The 17512-nt window shown below is 35.1% G+C and overlaps 1 protein-coding gene across 2 annotated transcripts in view; it reads left to right on the top strand.

Annotated features, from left to right (window-relative positions):
* Positions 1 to 17512, top strand: part of NPAS3 (neuronal PAS domain protein 3) — a 597540-nt gene that overhangs the window by 414916 nt on the left and 165112 nt on the right. For both annotated transcript variants that reach the window (XM_053946205.1, XM_053946206.1), the window contains one exon: positions 2107 to 2196. In XM_053946205.1, coding sequence (XP_053802180.1) covers positions 2107 to 2196 — 90 coding nt within the window. The remainder of the gene's footprint in view (positions 1 to 2106; positions 2197 to 17512) is intronic.

Raw genomic sequence — 17512 nt, 5'->3', positions numbered from 1 at the left:
GTCATTCTCTCAAGTAACAGAGCAAAGGGGGCACACAAAAAGCTATATAAAAACCTGAGAGGAGGAAAGTTGTTTTTATATGATACACAAATAACCTATGAAACATCTTTCCTCAAGAAAAGAAGATATCACAATCATGCCAACTACTAAGAACGGGTTAGCAAGAAACCTCTGGTAGGCTTGTCATTGCCTATGGCTGTTCTACTGTCCTGAAGCATCTCTGTACTTACTGTCAGACCCAGGGAAACTGACTGCTGCAGGCAGGCCTTTAGACTGAGTCAGTGTGACAATTTCTTGTTGTTGGTGGAGAATGGAGTTCTGTATAGGTGGCCAGGGAGACAATGTCATGGTTCTCAGCTCAACAGAGCGTTAAACCTCAAAGGAACATGGGACAGAGAATCAGGAACACTTTAACTAAGACCTTTAAAGATTTACTTTTCTGAATAAGAGATTGTACATAGTGAGAGAGATCCAATGTGCAAAGGTTTTGATTGTCCTGGTATTGATCTAAGTTTGAACTTCACTGTTCCAAATTTGCCACCTGTTATTGATGTTAAAAATTCAAGGAAGTGATGTTAATAATTTGAGAAAGATATGATGATGATTTATAAGAGGCTATAAATTACTTGCATAATATAAATGTTTTTACATGAAGGAGATCCATGCAGATTTACATTTTTATTAATTCATAAATATAAATTAGAGTCTTTTTTAATGCAGTGTCTTTAGTGAGGGTTTGTTTTCCAATATGCGGTCTATTATTTTTTCGAAAACTCAGATTTTGCACTAATTCTACCACCTACTACATCAGAGGGGGGTGAACTTTTGCCAAAGACAGATTTTGACTAGCAGCCTGTTAGAAATTAATCAAGAAGCAGAAGAATAAAAATATTAAAATCCCTCAGAAATCACTGTGGTGTATTTGCAAATGAGTGATTACATGATTTTGTCATCATGCATCTCCATCAAATTTATGTACTTTTTCCTTCCAAAATTAGGCTAATCTTTCAAATGCTACAGTTAATATTTCCTTTACATGTTCTTTTATCACAAGGGGATATTTGGGATGGAATTTTGGGGATTTTTCCTTGTTCCTCCTAACATTTCAGCTGTTTCATACTTTCTGAGCTGTTTTAGCATTTTGAATTTCTAGAATTTTGTGATTTTACTTTTGCAATAGTCTATGATTGTTTGCCAAATATCATCCTCATAAAACGCAGAAAGGTAAAGACATGGATGGTGTGTGAAGGTAGTTTCTTCCTAGTGAAGATTTACTCTTATTCCTAGAGGTATACTCCCTTCTGGAGTGATTTACTCTGTGTCAGTTTAGAATATAGTCCTCTGTTTATTAAGTGCACTCGTGTTTCAAAAGGTATGCATTAATCGCTGTAATTGTATTTTGATTTTTGCAGTTGCAATGGAAACCACATCCAAAGACTTGAACCTGTCAAAGAAAAATCTGATCTAGACTTTTACACCAAAAGGATGAAATTCATAGCATAGACCTAAGCTGTAAACACATCTGACAGTAATCTGCTGATTGGCTTTGTTGTCTCACAAAAGGAAAATGGTGTGCGTGCATGTGTGTGCATGTGTGTGTAATCCTCAATTAATTTACAAATTATTGAGGTCCACAGTGATTTGAGTGATGGCAGGGTTTTTATTTTCTCCTTTTGAATTTTTGGAAATGGAAATTCTCTGCTTTGATTCTGAGCAGTGGGGGGTGATTTTTTTTTATATACAGTGCTCAATTGGAAGGTTATTTGTTTTCCTTATTTGTTTCTCCATGAAAAAAAATATTTTTTTTATATTTCTTCTATCAAGCAAATGAGATAAATTTTATATAGTATATGGCAGATATAATCATGGCAGTAAAATAACTTAGTAATATACTCATCAACTTGGACTTAGTAATATATGATGTTTATTAATATGTAGACAGAATACAAAGGAATTGTCTTAAGGGTTCAAATTAAAACCACTCTCACAAAAGTCAGAATATTTTCCTCAGTTTATTCTGTGATGCCTTTGTTTGAATCTATTTCTATATGTAGTTTGGAATTCTTTATTAATCTATTCACTTATTTTTTTCCTCTTATTCTGTAGTCCCTGGATGGATTTGTATTTGCACTAAATCAAGAAGGAAAATTTTTGTACATTTCAGAAACTGTCTCCATCTATTTAGGCCTGTCCCAAGTAAGTACATGCTTTCACTTCTAGAACATAACTGTGTATGATGCACTCTTCTATTTATTGTTATTAAGGAAATAATAATTTGGTTTCTGTGTTTTCCATGGATTATTGAATTAGCTGTTTAAAGTTGCATCCTGTTCATGCTGAGACGCAGCTGAAAAACGTGTCTATAGTATTGGATGTTGAGATGTGTAAGAAAACTTTTTGCCACAAAGGATCATTATTAATTTATTGAGAACAAATGAAGTTTCTTTTCTCAGTTGTTTTGAACTTTAAACCTCTATACCTGATAGGAAAGGGACACTCTAATAGTACTTCCCTTGTGTCCTATTACTGGATGTTTATGGAGTACCCTGCATTATCCAGGGAGCTGACACGATGACAGGGAGTCATTTGGAGTCAAGAAATGCTGAAAGAGGCCATTAAAATGTCTTGCAGGGAGGGTTCCAACAAGGACACATTTTGATGCTTTCACCAATGCTCACTAATATGAAAAGATGAATTTATAAAATATAGTAATTTGGGGGATTTTGGTTTGAGATTTTTTTTTTCATTTAATTGCTGACAACTGTTTTTCAAAGATTAAAAGGCAGGGCAGAAGTGGGGCAAAAGTTAGTTGTTAATGCTTATTCCTAATCCTGCAGCATTCAGAAATGTTTGGGCAGGACAGCTTCTTTCTGCTTTCACTTAGAAATGAAGCAGAAATATTTTGCATGATGATTTTCAGAGAGTGACCATCTACTTCTACTGCAGTCACCCTGAGGAGGAAAAAGAAAAACTGAAATAATACTTATTTCAGCTACTTTAAATTGGGACCCACACAGCTATGAGGAAGCAACTATTTGCATAGGCTATCTACTGTCAGTTTTGCTGTACTCCACCAACAATTAAATGGGAAATTTTAATATTTAGTGACCAAAAAAAGACTAATTTTAAATAGTATCAGGTGAGAATATGAATAGGGGCTCAAGAGAATAAGTCCTCAAAGAACATGCAAGCAATTGGCTGTAATAAGTTCAGTAATTGTTATTTTGTGCTGGCTTTGGCAAACCCAATGATAGAAATGGAAACAAGAGCTGTTTCTAGCTCATATCACTATTCTTGTCTCTCATTAAAGTCTCTCATTTTGTAATAGACTTTAATCCCTGACTTAATCTGTTTGGGACTTAGTAGCAAGAATCTCACATTTTGAAACTGGTGCACCACCATGTTGCTAATACAGTAAAGAATTGGAACTTTAATGTTTATTATTGTCTTATGTTCATATTAATCTGGTTTATGCATAGTATCCAACAAAGTCTAATAAGCCAGTAAAGAAGAAGGATGGATAATTAGTTTAAGCAGGTAAATGCTAATTAGGAAACTCCTGAAAGGCATCTATTATACACTAGCTTAAAACAAATTTTACAGCCCTGGTTAGTGGTGTAATCCAAATTCTGTCAAGGCAACTGCATTTTCTGTAATTGAGATGTGTATGTTTGCTTTGCATAACAGATGGCTCTGTATGCTTAGACTGATAGCTAGGAAAATAATAATTGCATTATTCTGGCCAAAAGAATATTAGCTCTTGGGTTTTGGCCATTTCAGTCAGTCCTCCTGCCAGCACAGCATATGCACATATATGGATTGGATTTTCAAGGAAATTGATGCATCTGGAATAGTGTGGCCATCTGAAATATCATCTGTTCAAGAAAAATTTGGCTTTAACCCTATGTTAGTCTCTTGTTAAAAGCATTTTCTGCCACTGTCTTTCAAGCTATAGAGTTGATAAATCTCTTCTTACTCTGATCTCGCATCATGTTGTGAAGACTTTACACTCCATCTTGATCCATGTACATTTCAAGAAAGGGTTCAGATAAATGAAGCAATTTTCTTTGCATGTTAGAGTATTGGAAATATCAGGGCAAATATTTCCGTGTGTTCACCACTGAAAGTACTGATGGAAAAACTACCAAAAATCAGAACGAGTACTGTGATTTTGTATAGAATAATAAATTAAACCTACTAAGATTTACTAAAATATCTGTGTCTTTTGCTTTTCTTCTCTTCTGTCTTTATGGAGACATTTTGTATTTCTAAGACCTACAGTATTCATATATTTTTGATATATTGTTCCCTTGGTACAGAATTATATCACTAGTCTCTTAATAATTTTAAAAGAAGAGCTGTAGCTACTTCCTACTAAATCACTAGTCATAGTTTATTTGTTGCTAAAAATATTAGCAAGTCTATCCCTAGAACCATATCTCAAAATACATGGAAATGCTACAGTTTTCACTATACCAAACTTAAAATTCTCGTGAATTCTGAATTTCTGGGTTGGTGCTATGTGATACATGTGGTTTTGTATTTCTTGAACTGCAAGTAAACATTGATATACCCTATGCTGATACTCCAAAACTTTATATTTATATAGAATCTCCAGGCAGTGTTGCACTTAAAGGCATTATGATGTACATTATTATTTGAAATAGCTTCATCAAGTACTGCCTTTGGAGTCTTACTTTTTAGTCAAATTATTTCTCCAAGATTTCATCATTGTTTGTTATTGGTTTTTTTTGTTTTTTTTTTGTTTTTTTTTTTGTTTTAATTTTTATTTTTTTAACTAGCATGCACGGAAGTAATGTAAATTATATTTTGTATTTGCAAAGCAATATCTCATGTCTCCTAAATAAAGGAAAATAGTTCTTGTATTGAATCTCAGCAGGTGACAACAGTTATGGTAGTCAGCTTTACTCTTTTCTGAACATTTAGAGCCAGTGGTGCAAAACAAATGGATGCCAATGTTCTAAGATAGCTGCAGGACTAATAGTAAACAAATCTAACAATATCTTGGAAGGTAGCCTGAAACTTATGATAATAAAGTTACCCCTGGCAAAAGTAACAGTATATTTGAACAGTAAACAAAATTTGCAATAAATACCCTTTTGACATTACAATTAATATAACATACATGTAGACATCCATCAACATATGTATTTTGAATAATTTTTTTTGCATAATTTATTTTCCCGCTAATTCTAACCAAGAATTTTAAGCTAGTTTGGCAGATGTATATTTCAGACCACACTGTGGAATTACAATCTGATCAGTTTCAGAGAACAGAGATACATTTCAAAGTTTAGGAAAAGAGAGTTAGCTGAAAACAATGAGTGAGAGAAGGTAAAGTGTCAAAGCAAGAGAAATAGACTAACAATCTCCCAGTTAAAGAATCTATGTGTATTGGCTTTAGTCTATGTTAATTGTCATAGCTTGTCATAGTTATATACTTGGGGCAAGCTGAAATAGGTGAACATATTTTTCAGTTCTTTCATGAACTGTAATATTTGTTGAAAGACCCAGAAATGTCTAGAAATGTGCAGTATGGCCAGGATTTCTTCTTTGGGTTGGACAACATGATTTGTGGTGGTGTAGCCCATACAAACATCTTTTTTTACACTGAATCTCTGTAGTGATGTAAAAATGTTTGTTCTTCATATATATCTAGTCCCATATATTTCCAAGTCAGTTGGTATTTTTGATATCAGGGTAACTTCCATCTTTGAAACCCTCAGTCCGTGATTTCCTTTTAGAAATGGGATGAGATTTCAAAAGAAAATGACTAACCACTGAAGAGGCATCCAAATCACTCCTCCCAGCACTTAGAAGTCAGTGTGAGTGCTTCCCTAACAGATTTCAATTCTCTTGAAAAGTGTCTGTGTTTGAGACTTGGACCAAACACATGATGAAACATAAATAGTAACAAAAAGAGAGAAAAGTCTATCAACAGATAGAATAAAAATGTGTTATCCAGAAAGGATAAAATTGCCTGACATACGATGTTTCAGGTTCAGTAGAAAATGTTATGAGCTAGTAATCTGGCCAGGATGCTTTTGCATTCAGGAAACAAGTTCTTAATCAGCTCTTACGATAGTTGTACTCAGCAAGGATGGTATGCATTGTTTCCTGCCTGTGAGGTCCACATCTTAAAGTAAAATATTTCCTACCTTTGCTCCTACTTGCCCAGGACACAGAGCAGATTGGCCTGTTGAAAAGAGAGCTCACTAAAAATGAACAGTGCAGCTGCTGGCATAATAAGAGATAGATAATAGAGATGAAAAAGGAAGAAAACAAGAATAAAATTTTGAGAATGTATCTATTTGAAAATAAAGCAGGCAAAACTAACAAGTATATTATGTGTGTACTCTGTTACCAGTGGCATAACATATTTCCTTATTTTGGCTTTCTGTGCATTTGTTCTATGAAATGGCAAATAAAATTATAGCTACAGCACACAAGTACAAGGTCAAATAAATGACAGTACTCATTCTATTTGTGAAGCTATTCTGAAAAGGAACCATGGTGCCAAATGTGGTTTATTTGAATAATAAAGAAGAATTAGATTCCCCTGATAACTTGGCTGAGGGCCAATAAATCACTGGAGGTTAAGAATGCTTTGCAACTGCCATGTATTTCTTTTGCTTTTACGAAGCACAAACCTCAACAACTATGCTCTACCTGTTTTTCAATGCAAATCAAGTTGAGGTTAGTAGATGGTTAAAGGATTGCTTTTATGCTCTGTTTGCTTAAAAAGTAATATAGAGCAACCTTGACACTTGCGCTGATTCTGTAAATTCTGTCTTATTTTCCTTCTATGCCATTAACAAACTAATAATAATAATGATGCAAAAAAATTTAAAAATCCAGAACTTGAACTTTTTTTAAGCAAAACCAGACAATAAGCAATTTGAACTTACTCCTTTTTTTGTGATATTGTCATTGTTTTAGTGTTCTGAATTTAAATACTTCTACATAAAATGATCATTTGTGCTCATACAGTAAATTGGTGCACTAGCACTGATAATTTTTTAAGTTTTTCCCCTTTAAAAAGAGCAAATAAAAACCTGGGAAATTCTGTGTTGATCATGTGGGGCTTTAAATATTTTTTTCCTTAACATTCAGCGTAAGAATATTCATTTACTGTTGTATTTTATACTAAAAGAAATGAACAAGGGAGGAGTTCTATTGAAATAGAGCCGCTCTGAGGATTTTGAGAGCAGTAAGGAAATATAAGTATCAAAATAATTCAGAAACAGTACAAGGCACAGTGGCACATTATCAATTTACAACATTTAAATTGATAAATGCTTGGTGGTGAAGGCCTACAAGGGCACTTTGAAAAGCAAATAGCGACCTGCTGAAGAAATTGATTTTTCCCCCCCGAAAATGACTGCATGATGCATCATTTGACTGCATGCTGTCCAAGTGCTTGACAGAGATAATCTCAGCAATCCCACGGGTGACCTTATCGTTCTCACCAGGGCAACTTTGTCTAGGTTCTGACTTTGTGCATGTCAAGGTTTCTTCAGGCAGGATCCTTAGGGGGAAAAAGTTCCTCTGTTCGATCCAGATATTGAACCACTCTTGAAGGCACTCCCCCCACCCCCAAAAAGGCAAGCTTGTTTCTTTTCTTCATAATTATGAATGAACTGAACAAGGGAAAATATCTATAGACACAGTATCTTTGCTGAGGACATTATTGCCTTCTCAGTGTAGCTTAGCTTAGCTCTTAAAGGAGAAAGGATACCTGCCATTAGAGGTTATCAGATACAGCTGAAAGACTCCAAAATATATGGCACTCTTCTACACAGTAGAAATATCCCACCTGCTTTCTTTATCACACTCACTGTTCACAGCTTTATTTTTGCCATCCTCACAGTATTTAATATCAGTACCTAGTCATTTTTTCTCTATGTTGTTTTTTTGGATTTTTTTTAAATCCCTATCCCAACCCAAGAACTTTAAAGACAACTCAAGTGCAAATGACAACCTGACAGAAGTCCTGAACATCAACATCAATATGCATAATTTTGCATAGACACTCTGTAACAACCTTCATTGTATGGTCATGAAGAGGTCCAAAACACTTAGGCTATTTTATCTGGTTATTAAAAAACAGGTTTTGTCTTGCACAGAGAAATATATTGCCCAAACTGTGATGAGTAATGGCATTTTAAAATTTGCAGGATTTTTTAGAATGCTTTATATAATGAACAAACTATTCCTCATGTGCAGTTAGTAAGTGTTAATTATAATTACTGACTAGGAATCTGTTGAAAGCAGCAAATGTTATGCTCTGTTTGGTACCCCAAAGCTGCTTTACCCACTGCCTTTGACACCCACAGTTCACCGTATTCAACCTCTTTTACCTCCTTCTTTCATCCACAACATTAATTCTGAGTGAACAAGACGTGCTTCCCTGCTTTTGACAAGATTTGCTGCAGTCTCATGCGACAAAAACCCAACACTCATTCCAGATTCAGAAAGTAGGATTTATAACAGCATTTTAATTTAATGTTGGATGTCGAACATATAAAGAGATCACAGTAGTACTAGAGCTGAAAATTGATGCCTTTTTTATTAGTGTCCTCTCAGAAGTGGGTGAGCCGCTGTTTGTGCAATGGAGCACAGAGCACCACAGTCAGATGAATGAGGATATGCTATCTGCAAGGAATCATATTTCAAACCACTGTCTGCCTCTATTGATGTGCTCAGAGTTGAAAGGTTATGCTAGTAAATGCCATCAGAATTTTCAGCATTAGAAATCTGTGGAATAATCCGCTGACTGTCACTTTGTAGCGAGTCCAAATGCAATACATGGTGATGCTTTAATGATTTTTTTTTAATTGAAATTAACTTATTGTTACTGATCACATTCTTTTGCTTCTTCTTCTACAGTGTGTTTAAATACTGCCAACAGAATTGTCTTATAGGCTCCACTGAATATAGCTGTCTGTTGAGTTAACTAAAGGAATCCAGAATGTCATTTTACATGAGAATCATGTTTCCCTTATTTATTCTTTTGAACATATTTTACCAGCCATTGAGGCTGAAACATTGAAAGCCTTTATGCAGAAGGGATTCACTGGTTAAAATGAATCACAGATTCTCCATGCAATAAAATATAGCCTCATTGGTTTAACACTTAAAGGCTGGAGAATTTTTATGTCACTTAATAATTTCTACCATTTGCTGTTAAAGAAAAAAAAAATGTATTTTCATTGTAATTCTTAACTCTTTCCAGTATGAACAATATTGAAAACATGAGCAATCAGACCATTTGCTTCCTGATGGATGCAATGGTTTCAGATTTTTTTAATCAAAATACCTGGGGAAAATGGGTAAGACAATTTAGATTCTCTTTCCTATTAAAGCAAATTTAAAAAGTTTTCCTGAATTAATATTCATATTATCCAAATTAGCTACAGAGTACTTTCGGTATCTTCTTTGCATTGCATTGTAACATATTCATGTGGAAGTTGGAGAATATTCTGTAAAACAAACAGCTGTGGAATAATTGGGGGGGAAAAAAAAACAGGTACTGGTGAGAAACATACAAATTTGCCCTAAAGGTATTTTCCATGCTTTTCGGGCACATTAGAGATGAGGAGAAAAAACCCTCAAAGAAAAGTAAGTATTCTACCTTTTAAGAGTAAGTTCAAAGCGTCATTCTGCTAGTGAGTGATGAAAATTTCACTTCTAAAAAAAAATATTATTAATAGATTTTGATTAATAGTAAGAAAATATGCTTTTCATTGCTTATAAAATGCACTGATTATAAACTTTGATTTTCTTTTACATCCATATTTGAGTCGGGGAAACTGAAAGCCATGACTCAAATATTTTCCATTGTATGAAATGATTCAAGATTTGTAGCAGAGAAGCAGTAGAAGTTCCATGACAGAACTTCCATTCCAAGCACTTGAGAAGCTGGATCAATCCACAGATACTCAAGAGTTGGTTTAAAGTTATGAAAGGTATAAAGCAGTGCCCATATGTATTAAAAACACAATCATTGAATGGTTCTGAGCTAAAAAATAATGCTGTGAAAATGAAATATAAAAAAACTACTTTAAACTCAGATCAGTTCAGTGATATCTTCAGCTGCCAAACCTCACTGACAGTTCTACCAGTCCAACTAAGGGGTTGCACATGAAAGCACAAGATCAGGAAGCAGTTCAGAAAAAGGACAGGAAATACATCTTATTCTGCTTTTGCCAACATCATGTATTGTTACAGCTTTGGTCAGGACTTTACTTGCTCTGCGTTCAGTCAGAGTTAACAGAGTAATACTACTCTGAGAAGAGAGGATTGGTAAGAAAACAGGAACATTCCAAATTCTGTGGAGAGTGTCTTCACTGCAGATGTGATGTAGTCAAGACAACCTCCCAAGTCAGAGGCTAATGGTGCTTAATCCCCAAGGTTTGTAATGGAAATTCAAGACAATCATGTCCGTGTACTATTACCCTTCAAGTATTAATCTATATTCTTTTTTCACTCCCTGTTCATCTTCAGCATTAAAATAGACCTATGCTGCTTAGCATTTTAACTCCATGTTTCCCTGTATTACCTTCTGGCATTTGAACCAGGATGCCATCCGAGACATCCTCTGCCTGTGCTTCCAATTGCACAGCAGCTGACAGCAGCTTCCTGGTTAAGTTACAGTGTGAAAGGGAAAGCTCCCAGGTTGCTTTCTGCACTTAGGGGACAGGGAACAGAGCAGCAGAAAACTCGTCAGGCTTACTGTGAACCAGTACTTTATCTTACTTGCTCAGCTGAGTTCCTCAACAGCATTCACATGTTCTCTCTGCTGTTTGCTCATACCTTCAGAGCTGTCTGCATTCATCCTGAGTAACTCAGCTCCACATGGATGATGTTTACTTATCGTTCTCGTGGCACTCCCACAGAAGGTTCCTCTGCAGATGAATCCACAGAAGAGCCAGTTTAAAGCCATTTTACAAGCTAGGCTATCAAAATCTGGCATCAGAAGCCACCCCATCACACGGCCTGCTCTAGCAGTGCTGGCATAGCCAAAACCAGCCATGTAGCAGACGGGTAGTTCTACTGACCACCTCATGAGGTAGTAGGAAACTAGGAATTCATTTTTCCCAGACAGGAGCTCAGACATGGCAACAGAGTGAAGTGGCAAACTTCCTTTGCCCAGAATTAGAAATTTAGGGCAAAAAGGCAAGAAAGAAATTCTTTTCCTTCAACAATGAAGAGACTGTCTAAGAGCAGGAATTATCTTCCCTTTAGAGACAGAAAGCACCAGCATATATTGGAGGGATGGGGAACCAGATTAGTATGAGGGGACAGACAAAAGAAATGCCTCTCTAGTGTGAGCAGACAGGAAGGGGAAGACAGAGAAGAAACACAACACACTGCTCCTACTCAGCAGCAGACTGGGGAGGAGACATGCTGCTTCTTCCTCAGCAATCAAACGAAATTTTGCTAACCTTTGATATTCAGAACTCACAGCCCAGCATAAACTCAAATAGTGAGTCTGGTTCATACTCAAGATATATGAAAATAATATTTTAAAGGGCTTATTAACATTCAGGGGGGTTTGCACCCTTTGTGACTTTGTATTTTCAAGTCTTCTTTTTCCATTAACTACATTAATGCTAAAAATGTACTTTAATATGTAGGAGATGTCTGAGACTTTTTGGGAATATCATGGTTCTACAGAAAAGCCTTTGAAACTACAATCAAACCACTTGATTGGCAATAATATTATAAAGTTTGGCAACAGTAAAATATAAAGGGGAAACACTGCCTTATTTCTCTATCACATAGATCTATAAACTAATGGTGTATTCTGCTCCTTCTGTATTCCAGATAACTTTGAAAACCTTTGTGGTAATAAATCTGGCCTTATACTAATAAAATATATGACAGAATTATTACCTATATTAATTATTTTATGTTTGAGATCCTGTCTTTGGGTCTTTTGGGTGACAAGTATTTTCTAGTCTGAGTACTGCTGTATTAGGATGTAGCCATTACATTCAGGCATACTCTCTACCTTTTCATACTGCATTTCAGAAAGGTGTCTCATTTGGGACAGCACTTATTCATGCAGAAGTGGTAAATACAAAGCTGCATGCATTCCTGAGATTCCTTGAATAACAATGGAGCTAACCATGTATTCTTATTGAACTTCCATAACATATGCATAACAAAGATATGATGAAAATTGTAAATTTATCTCTTCTATGTATTAAAGCTGCATGTATGAGTCATGACTTAAAGTTTGTAGGAAGACATGCTTCCTTTTCTAAAATTCATTAATCCAGTTGGAGAAGCAGTAGCTTTCCCTTCTATGTTTGTTTCTCCTGACATGATATGGGTCTGATCTACAGCCTGTAAGTCAATGAAGAGATTTCACAGATTTTTGAATGGTTCTCATTTTACTCTATACTGCCAATATGTTACTTATTTTACATTGAGAATGAAGATATATTCTGTAAGTTAATGAGCAATCCCTCCATCCCTATAAGCAACTAGTACTTTGAATAAGAGTGACACTAATTTCTTCTTTTTGTTTCTTATTTGTTACAGATTGCTTGCAAGTTTTAAAATATTTTGGTCATATGATAACTCAGTTTCCTTGTCCTCTCTCCAATTTTATATATTCAGATTGAGTTAACTCACATCAACAACATGTTAAGGCATTTTAGAGGATTCCTGCTTTAATTGTAATTGGTATATACTCTATTTACTGCAACCTTGTGTGCAGATGAGCTAATGTTTAACCACTGAGAAAGATGCATTCCAAAGACATAACAAACTTCAGTATCAGAGGGGTTGGCTAAAAAATGTAGTGGAAAAGGCATATATTTTATTAGTTGCATGTTTGAGAGAGGTGAACATTGTGATATTTTTATCATCTCCTTCCTATCTTCTTCTGATTCAGTCTGTCTTCCTTGTTAGCTCCCAGATCAAGTCTGGATGTATTGTTGCTTAAGTGTGCAATGCTTTCTCAAACAGAAAGCAGTTCAGGGGAAGAACTGTTAATAGATAATAATTCAGTCACTGAAATGAACATAACAAAATTCCAGTTTCTAGAGATAGGATTCTCTTTCATGCTTATTGCAAATACAAGGATTTATATTTCCTGTTTTTTGGCAAGAATGTGTCTACAGAAAGAATTCTGTGCACTTCAAATTGAACTTATTCCAGATGTTCTCTTTGGCTAAATACAAGTAGGTTCCTTAATACTTGTTCTATTCTCCTTTTTTGATATCACTACACTCCTACAGGTTTATGTACACTTGTGACTGTGAAGAAAGTTCTTATGTGTTTGGTGGACAGCAACTAAAATAGACATTTTCAAAACGAATGATGCTTTTTCCATTCTAAGTGGTTAGGAGGTATTCAACACATTCGTGCTGTACCTATTTTGGACTGGATGTGTGACTAGATCTGACCCAGTCCAGTCTGCATTCTCATGATGCTTTTGGGATAAATCCCTACAGATTAGCAAAGTCTGCAACCTCCCTAATGAGGGTGCAAATTCTTGTGAAGTAGTAAGAATAATAAGTAAAACTGGAAAAAGAAAACCCTGTATATAAATGTATTTAAATGTAATTTTTACAGCTCATTAATTAAAATTGACATTGCAGGGTTTTTACAGGACAAAGAGACTACAAAAGGACACTACAATTTTAATATGTTTTGGAACATTTCCAATTTAGCAGCCAAGAAAATCATATAACTCTGGAATCCTTTCACCTCTTTAGTAAAACTACCAGTCTTCAATTTTAAATAGCATTTGTAGAAATTAAAGGAGGTAAACTGAAAATATTTCTAAAATGTCACAGCTTCATTGTGATCCTAGATGATATAGCCTATCCCTTCATTGTCATCTAGAATAGCTGGGAAGGTGCTGTGAAAATAATGTCATGTCTTTTAAAATAACTGTAAAACTCAAAGATTTTAAAGGAGATTATACATTCATGTCTATATTGGCTATTTTGAATCAAGTTGTTGATGTGTGATATTCCTTATTAGAGCATTAACATCCATGTCACAGCAATATCAGAATTTGCATATAAACAATCAACGTAATGGATTTGAAGTAAAAAATGCAGAGTTTATTTTTATTTTAAATAAAATGCCTGTATCTCCTGAAATGCAAATATTTATTCTGTGCATGTATAATTATAATATGCCCATGATAGCTGATAATTTTCTGATTGTCTTTTATAGTCTCATTTAAGTCATATTTATTCTCTTGCATACATGGTCTTCATTCAACACTGGACATCTTAGTGAGCTGTAGTACAGGGGTTTTTTTGGTTTTAACCTTCAAAGGAATTTAGTTGAGCAGATGCTACATTGAACTAGTCAGAGTAGAAAGGAAATGATACGGCTTTTAAAGGGCACATCTAGCATATCTACTGGGCTAAAGTAATTCTGGCAATGCTTCAAAGGATATAACTTTTGATGGTAAAGTAGGTAGGCTACAGAATGAAATCACATATGGCAAGCTGTCAAAGTCTTCCTACACATTCAGTACATTTATATAAGTGCAAATGGATGCTGCTTAGATGGAGTCCCTAGCAATTTCCTGTTAAATCTGCTCTAAGATTATCTGATATTATTTGACTAAATTATCTGTAAAAGCTGAGGACAACTTTTATGATCAAATATTTAGAAATTAGTTTTTTCTTTTTGGCAGATTATCTGAAAAATGAACTGCAATTGTATTAACACTTGAAAGCAAAGGGCTTTCAGTAATAGCAATTATATCAAAACAGGGATAATGAATTGCTGTATATCAGCTTGAAGAGGACGTATTTATAGGTCAATGATGTCAATAGCTATAGTTCTCATAGACACCTCATTTCTTACCCTTTTATTCCTTGCTCATGCTAAGCAGACACTGTTTTAACTTTTAATGAGATTGGTGACTATGAGAATCTCATTTCACAATGGAAGGGAAGTTTACAAGGGATGAATATTTTTCACCTTTCAAAATTCAGCCATAAAAGTTGTTGCTCATTTACAAATGCTACATCTATGATTAGCCATCCCCCTCCCCGCTAATGATAATAAATCCAAATGGTCATTCATACGTATTACAAAGACAAACTTTCAAGTTTTCTTTTTTATATATATTCTGTTAGTTGTGTTGAATAATGCTCTAGTATAATGACAAAATGCAGGATGCCTTACAGCATTAGCTTTATAGCTAAGAGTATGCATGCATATATATTTTTATATAATTTGTCTCTGTGTATGAATCAGTATGGGTGTGTGATTGAAAGAGGAACCTCAGAGGTGTGTTGAAAAGTTCTTTACCTCTGTCCTGCACTGTCCCACATTAGTAGGAGGTAAGGAATGTCCAGCTGCAGCCTTACAACCCTGAGCATATGCATTTGCTTTCTGATTTTTGGCCATGGCTATCCTTGAGAGCTATGGTAGGATGAAGCACGTTTAGTTTTACTGGGGGAAGATGCAATGTGGTTAGTGCTGTTAACTGTTGAAGGTTGGAATCTGTTTGCAAAGGATGGAATCTAATGAGATTTGGCCATGGAAACTGAAATCCCTCTAGACAGACCTTTATATTCATTTGGCCCCTCTCACACACTTATGCATGGCAATAGCACATGTTCCCATCACAGCTCAGAGACTGCATGCCAGATATAAGCAATCAGTCTGTCTAGTTATTCACATCTTAGAGGATCCAAGAGCAAAAAGGGAGTTCAGAAATGCACAGCTTTGGTGAGGTGTCTGTCTCTTATTTTGGCTCCTATTCTGCAGCTGCAAAATCACACCAATACATTAATCACATGAGTCACTGTACAGATCACACCCTCGGCCCCGATCATAAGCATAGGGCATTGTAGATTGTAGAAGTAAATAGAATGAATGTTTGTATTGATCTATTTAAGAAGTGGTTGCTTGTTCGGTGGCATATGACTCAGACAAGTCTCAGTGTGCTTTTATTGGAATGGCAAATAGCCTCTTGCTGGTATAAAGGCAAATCCATCTGCCAGTTTCAGGTCCATTCTGTAATAGAAATGGGAATGTGATGAGTGCTCAAAAAATCTTACTGCTTTAACATGAGCAAAAAATAAAGCTGTTGTGTCTAGACTGAGCCTTAGCTGAAATTTTCTAAATTATTCAGTCTGAAACAGATGTGTGTCCTGTAAAAATTTCTAAACAGTGGTAAATTTGACAATGTGACAAGGAATTGAAAACAATTTTCTGACAGATGAGTGTTAAAACAACAGTAAAAAACGGTAATGCTACAAGTGGAACTTGAAAAAAAAGAGTATGAGTAGAAGAAAGGATGGATAAATCATAACAAAATCATAAAATAGAGTATGCATAGAATAAAGGATTAATATGTCATAACAAAGGCTAAGATCCTGGAAACATGAACACAGGAATTCTCACTGAAATCTGTGAAACAAATGATAAATCTATTCAGTTAAACCTTAGAGGGATTGGGGCTTGGAGTTTTGAACTGTGGGAACTCTCATTAAAATCAGTGGTAATCTCACCAAGAACAAAGAAAAAGCAAAATTTGTGAAGAGAAAAATTACGACCAAACCCATTTATTAGCAATACTTGAATTTCAGTAGTGAAAAAGCACTCATACTCTGTGATACTATTTTGTTTCTTTATACCCTGTGTATCTCTATAAACACCCAAAATTGATGTGTAGGTCATGTGTGTCTGCTTTATCATTTGGTCAGTCAAAAGTGTTAAATTACCTATGCTTATAAAAGTAGGACATGGACATCAATGTTTAATTGATTTCTTATATTGTATATATTTAAAATATAGATATACACAGTCTGAATTTTAGAAACCTAACTAAACATCTAAAATTGTGATTGGTGTTGAACAACAGCTCCTGCCCAGGAAACAAACAAACCAGGGAAGAATGTGTCAAAACCCATCAGTCTCTTGTTGGCCCCATGCCAGGAGAACAGGCAGATTTCATATTGAATTGAAAGCTCAGCATATTTGAACACTGAGGCCTCAGCTGTGATAGGGCATGACATTTTAAAATTGGCATCTTTGCTTTAAACAAGGGAGGTTTTGGTGATTCTGTAGTTGTCTCCCAGAAGTAGTGTGCAAGGGTAGGCAACTAAGAAACAGACATATCCCAATGCAAATGTGATTTTCCAAACCAACTCATTACCAAAATAGAAACTTGATTATCAGTGCAATATATACACAACTTGGAAAGAATTAATTGTGGAGCCTGTCCCTTCAGGAAATTGAAATTTATATTATACAGTATATTTGAAATTTATACTATACAGGATATTTGAATTGAATCCAAATACACTTGATTTTATCCATAAAGTTACAAGAGGTTTCCTCACTTTCCTCCCAGTTCTTGAGCACAAATAATCTAGATTAAGCAAACTATCAGTGGTCCAAAATACATACACTTGTTTCCCGTTTGCTCCTTTAGCTCTAATAGCAATAAGCATCTGTTATGAATTAAAAAGTTTGGGAATTCCTTTCAAAGACC

The sequence above is a fragment of the Vidua chalybeata genome, chromosome 6 (assembly GCF_026979565.1).
Source record: "Vidua chalybeata isolate OUT-0048 chromosome 6, bVidCha1 merged haplotype, whole genome shotgun sequence".
NCBI lineage: Eukaryota > Metazoa > Chordata > Aves > Passeriformes > Viduidae > Vidua > Vidua chalybeata.
This window is presented reverse-complemented; position numbering and strand designations above follow the sequence as displayed.